Here is a 5,722-nt window from a genome sequence, read left to right on the forward strand (position 1 = left end):
ACGTGAACTTCAGGGGCAATCCGTATGTTTCGATGTCGGGTTGGGGAAGGAGCCGCACGGAGCTGCTATTTTCGGCTCCCTCATTTTCTCAACCGGCTCTGGCACTGCTCCAGAGGTTTAGGGGGTGTTTGGGAGCACTTCACTTCACGAAAAATTGCTCCACTCCACCAACTCCAAAAATTTCGCAGCCAAACACGTCTAGCTCTAGCAACTCCGGCTCCAGGAAAAAAGGTAGAGCAGGGGGTAGATCCACGTTTTTTGTGGAGTACCTCAAGAGGTGCTCCAAAAATCTGCTTTACAGACCTCCTCGTGGAGTTGGTGGGTATTTACCCACCACTGCCACTCGTTACACAACGTAACGGTTCGCGAAATAAAAAAGGCTCCCGTCGCGCCGGCCGGCCATGCCTGCCGCGCCGCTCCCTCCCGTCGCGCCCTGCGCCGCCCGGCGCCGCCGCCCGCCGCTCGCCGCGCCGCCCGCCACTGCTCCTCACCCGCCGCACCCCGCGCCGCCCGCCGCCGCGCGTCGCCCGCCTCTGCCCGCCGCGCCCCACGCCCCGCGCCGCCCGCCGCCCACCCCCGCCCGCCGCGGCCCGCGCCGCCCGCCCGTCCCCACCCGCCGCGCCGCCGCGGCCCGCCGTGCGCCGCGCCACCTGCCGGTCCTGCGCGGCCTGCCTGCTCCGAGCAAAGGAGAAGAGGAGAAGAAGGGGAGAAGTAAAGGACACTGACAAGTGGGACCCATTCACATGGGTATAATGGACTTTACACAGCAAGATCTTCTATTTCCGGAGTTTGATCTATGCATTTTGCCAAACACGTGGACAGCTCTGGTATTTTTTTTGGAGTCGGTGAAGTGGAGCTGCAATGTGGTGGAGTTGGTGGAGTGGAGCTCAAAAATTTGGAGTGAGCACTCCCTTAGTGAACTCACCAGAGGCCATGGACGCCGGCACCTCCTGCGGATGGTCTGCATCAGGACCCTCTCTGCACGTCTGCAGTGGTCCATGTTCGCGAGGCGACCGTGGGCACGCAGTAGGACGCTTCATTCATGCACGAGCTGCTGTCACCCAATGCCGTCGACAGCAGCTCCACCTCCTAGCTCTTCCATCCTCCCCCGGGCGCATCGGCAGTGGCAGCCGATGGGTATCAATTTTTTAGGGATTATAGGCAACAAGTTTGGATGCTGCGCAGTGCGCAACTGGGCCAACCGCTTACGTTTTCTTTCCCAAAAAAAAGCATCTGCTTTCAGGACCGTTGGAAGAACAAGCAGACAGAAGAATCTGGCAAGTCATACCCTGCAGAGCAAATCTGGCACGAAGGGCAACAAGGCAACGTCTGTGAGGATGACGTTGCTAAATAGTTATAATCCTATGAAATTCTAAATGCTTATTGAGGATGGAACCGCGCGTGTGCTACAATATAAAAATGCTGAATCTCAAAAGAGAGAGATGGCTTCAGCATATTTGTATATTCTCTCCGGCCAGACGTAAGTTATGTTTTGGTTATTCACTACGGGAAACAAATAAGATGCCGAGTGCCCCTCGCACTCGGCGAAGGTCTAAAAATATTGTAACACTCGGCATTTAGTACACAGCAAATTTTGCGTCGGACACTCGGCAAAGGACTAACGTCCGGCACGCCCCCCCTAACGGACGCCGCACGTGCCGGTCACGTGGTTAAGATTTGCCGAGTGTCGGTTACGAGTTTGCCGAGTGTTTTCAGTTTGACACTCGATACAGAGGATTTATGCCGAGTGTATAATGTTTGCCGAGTGTTTTCAGTCTGACATTCGGCAAACACCTCCTTTGCCGAGTGCCCGAGATAAAACACTCGGCAAATAGAAAACACTTAGCAACTTTACTGTTTCCCGTAGTGATTGGCATGGTCCGCATAAACACAACTTTAACTAATACATTTTGCTAAAAAAATATTTACAAAATATAGAAAGCAAAACAAGTAAACTAAATTGCGAAATGAATCTTAATAGTATATTTTTCAATAAATATCCATGCTTAAAATATAAAAATAATGTATAAACAAAGTTCAGAACGTTGACTTAGATAACCCCAAAACGTTAATCTTTGGTGATTGGAGGGAGTAATGTTAATTTAGCAAGTGGTGTTATTACGCTAGTAACTAGGAGTACATATTAAGAGCCACGTCACTACTAATTGCACAGCCCAAAAATATTCATTGTCTTATTTACTTCAGTTGTAATTGGCACTAGCATCCTTTCGCATGTTAATAGATGGCCTATTAACCTCATACGGTCATACCATAACAAGAGAAAAAAAAATGAAACCAAAAAAAATGAAACCTTTGATCACTAAGTGGATGGTTCATATCAACATGGATAACAATTTTCCAAAAAAGAAAAGAAAAAAAACCTTGGGTGTACCTAAAACAACCAACATGTCTATTTGAATTTTTTTGCCAAAAAAACAAGAAAAACGTTTCTAGGTACAGGTAACCGTGTAGGTGATCTTGTTTGAATAGCCAAGTATCTCAAAAGCTCTACAATATTTTGACCTGAAACAAGATTTTATCCCCACATGATGCCTGTAAAAAGTTTCAGCATTCCATACAGGATCATGATGGTTCGATACACGGAGCTCACCTTGCCCGCAGCAACGGATACTCAAACTAGCAACTCCCTTTCCCAAGGCCAGCTGTTCCGTATGGGCCGGTCAACTCTTGTTCCAGTTGTTTGCTCGGTTCTATAACCAGTGTGGCCATACTACGCACTCGTCAGTCCATGGCTGCATCGATTGACGTATACAAATTACCGCCACCATCTTCTTTAATTACCTCCATTTAGGGACACATTGATCCAGCACTGCTGTATCACAAATTCACAAGCTGCGAGGACCAAGAGCTGCCTGACACAAAATCCACAGCACCGTAGATGACGAAGAGAGACAGCACCACCGGTGTTCCTCTGCTGGCTGTTCTTCTTCCCGTTCTGCTGTCGTGGATCGCCGTCTCCTCCGTCGCGTCATCGGAGGTGGCGCGCCTACAAGTCGGTTACTACAACCGCACTTGTCCCCGGGCGGAGGACCTCATCCGCAACATCGTCCACGCCGCCATCCGGCGAGACCCCGGCAATGGCCCCGGCCTCGTGCGCCTCTACTTCCACGACTGCTTCGTCAGGGTTAGCTAGCTAGCTCTGTTCGCCTGCGTCATCATCAACAGGGTTTTTTTGATAGAGGATCATCAACAGGGTTGAAGCATGGATGCGAGTAGTGAAGCTAACCACTCCATTTTTAACTGTATATGTTTCAGGGGTGCGACGCGTCCGTGCTTCTGGACACCGCCCCCGGCAGCAACGCGACCTCGGTGGAGAAGGCGTCGCAGGCCAACAACCCAAGCCTCCGGGGGTTCGGCGTCATCGACCGCGCGAAGCGCGTGCTGGAGCGGCGGTGCCGGCGGACCGTCTCCTGCGCCGACATCGTCGCCTTCGCCGCGCGCGACGCCTGCCGCATCATGGGCGGGATCGGCTTCGCCGTGCCAGCGGGCCGCCGCGACGGCCGCGTCTCCAACGCCTCCGAGGTGCTCGGCAACCTCCCCGGGCCCTTCGCCAACGTCACCAACCTCGTCGGCTCCTTCGCCGCCAAGAACCTCACCGCCGACGACATGGTCGCGCTCTCCGGCGCGCACTCCTTCGGCCGCTCCCACTGCTCCGCCTTCTCCTTCCGGCTCTACCCGCGGATCGCGGAGGATATGAATGCCACCTACGGCGCGCGCCTCAGGAAGCGGTGCCCCGCGGCGACGGGCCGCCGGGACAGGGTGGTGGACCTGGACCCGAGGACGGAGCTCCTGCTGGACAACCAGTACTACAGGAACGTGCAGACGCGGGAGGTGCTCTTCACGTCGGACGTGACGCTGCTCAGCCAGAACGACACGGCGGCGCTTGTCGACCTCTACGCGCGCAACCGGACGCTGTGGGCGGCGCGGTTCGCGGCCGCCATGGTCAAGATGGGCCACCTCGACGTGCTCACCGGCAGCCAAGGGGAGATCAGGAAATTCTGCAACAGAGTAAACTAGCTAGCTATAGTTAATTTCTCTGTATGCATATTAATTTTGTTTCGGTCGCTGAGTTGGCGAAAAGTTAGATATTGGCCGTTTCTTTTGGAGTTCAAAAAAATTCATTGTATTAGTTTCTGAAAAACAACCTTCGTTGCATAGAGCATTGTGTTGGACTGGTTGAAGTTGTAATAGCGTAAGAAAATATATAGTTTTACATAAATATTTGGAGAAGATGTTGCACAGAAAATTAAATGAGGTAATCAAACACATTCACTCCATCCCCAAAAGGCTAAAACAAAGTCATTATATAATTTCAGTCGATTAGCGTCGAATATGACTAATAGATAAGGACAATTAAATCATTTCGTATTTTTTCTAATCAAACGTCCTCTTAGGACTTGATAGCGTATATATAATATACTATTAATAACTGAGCATTCAAAAGTAAATACATTGTATTTGGATTCATTATGATTGACATGAAGTAGTAAGTAGAGTCAACAACCATTTTCCACATATAGTTAAATTGGTAAATACGTGTAGAACAATTATGAATAAAAATATTATGAAAGTAACAGGTAAACTGGCTGTTGGGTCGTTGTTCTTTGCTGTTAATTGTAACGGTAGTTACAGGCAGATTTGGCCACAACACCCTTTTATCATGTCCTTATTAGAGTTTCTTGTCTATAACCAGAACGCTCTCGTAGCGTTTTTTGGCTACTGAATAGTACGAATATGGTTCTGTTTAAATTCACCTAACTAAATTTTAGCTAACTAAAAGGTATTTGGATCCACTAGCTAAATTATAGTTAAAAAGGTATTTGCGTATCCTACCCCTCCCTCCCACTTTAGAAACTTTACTGGAGGAAGTTGTAGTGCAATTTGATCTTTTGCAGTTTAGTTGAATTTAGATAGGTTCAACTAGCTAAACGAATCTTCAGCTAAATTTAGCAAGGATCTAAATAGGACCTATATCTTGTTGCCAAGGGAGGAGTAATTTATGCATGCCGGTTTGATTCAGAAACGATCGTTCCATTTGACATACAACTTGGACCATTCTTCTTCAAAAGTTTGTGACAAAGACATCTCTTAAAATTAAATTCGATAAAACCTATATTAAGACATTCTAAAAAAAATTTAGCCTAAGTTAAAACCAGGCAATGATCTGTGTACAACCATGAATACAATTCTAAATCTAAACTCATTAAATGAAAAAGTATGATTACTGGTATGCTATCTTTACTGGAATAGGATCCTCTGTACTTTGAGGCTACAACGACTTGAGCCCATTTGACCTCGGCTGGCTCAGCGGCGGAATTCGGGAACCAAATCGACAAGGACTGAACCACCAACACTCAACAGCCACAGAGCTAGGAGCGGATCTAGCACCCGCCCCAATGATGGATGAACAAGAGCATGGAGATGCGATATTTTTCAGAAAATTCCATTAAAAGAAATGGTGGTGCACTGACCAGCTCAAAATAATTCTTGGATCTAAATAGATCGTAAAAATCCGAACACTAAAACCGGATGTTTTTTCCTTGGGACAATGAGCTGACTAAGAACAATGGCTGTCTTAATACTACTGACAGAACCTCCCCACGCATCACCAGTTCCCTTTGCAGTTCCCAGATATACTGATCCAGGACAATGTGAATTGCGAGAACCAGTAGAAGTGCTGCCGTCCCTTACTTCCTACTAA

The 5,722-nt window shown here is 48.6% G+C and overlaps 1 protein-coding gene across 1 annotated transcript; it reads left to right on the forward strand.

The window, feature by feature from the left end:
* The first annotated feature begins 2,771 nt into the window (after positions 1-2,771).
* LOC101780714 (peroxidase 5) lies at positions 2,772-4,186 on the forward strand. Its single transcript, XM_004971466.2, has 2 exons — positions 2,772-3,145; positions 3,277-4,186. Exons 1-2 carry the CDS (start codon positions 2,900-2,902, stop codon positions 4,036-4,038), a joined length of 1,008 nt encoding a protein of 335 aa, XP_004971523.1. The 5' UTR covers positions 2,772-2,899; the 3' UTR covers positions 4,039-4,186.
* The last annotated feature ends 1,536 nt before the right edge of the window (positions 4,187-5,722 follow it).

This window comes from Setaria italica, chromosome V (assembly GCF_000263155.2).
Source record: "Setaria italica strain Yugu1 chromosome V, Setaria_italica_v2.0, whole genome shotgun sequence".
NCBI classification, from domain to species: Eukaryota; Viridiplantae; Streptophyta; class Magnoliopsida; order Poales; family Poaceae; genus Setaria; species Setaria italica.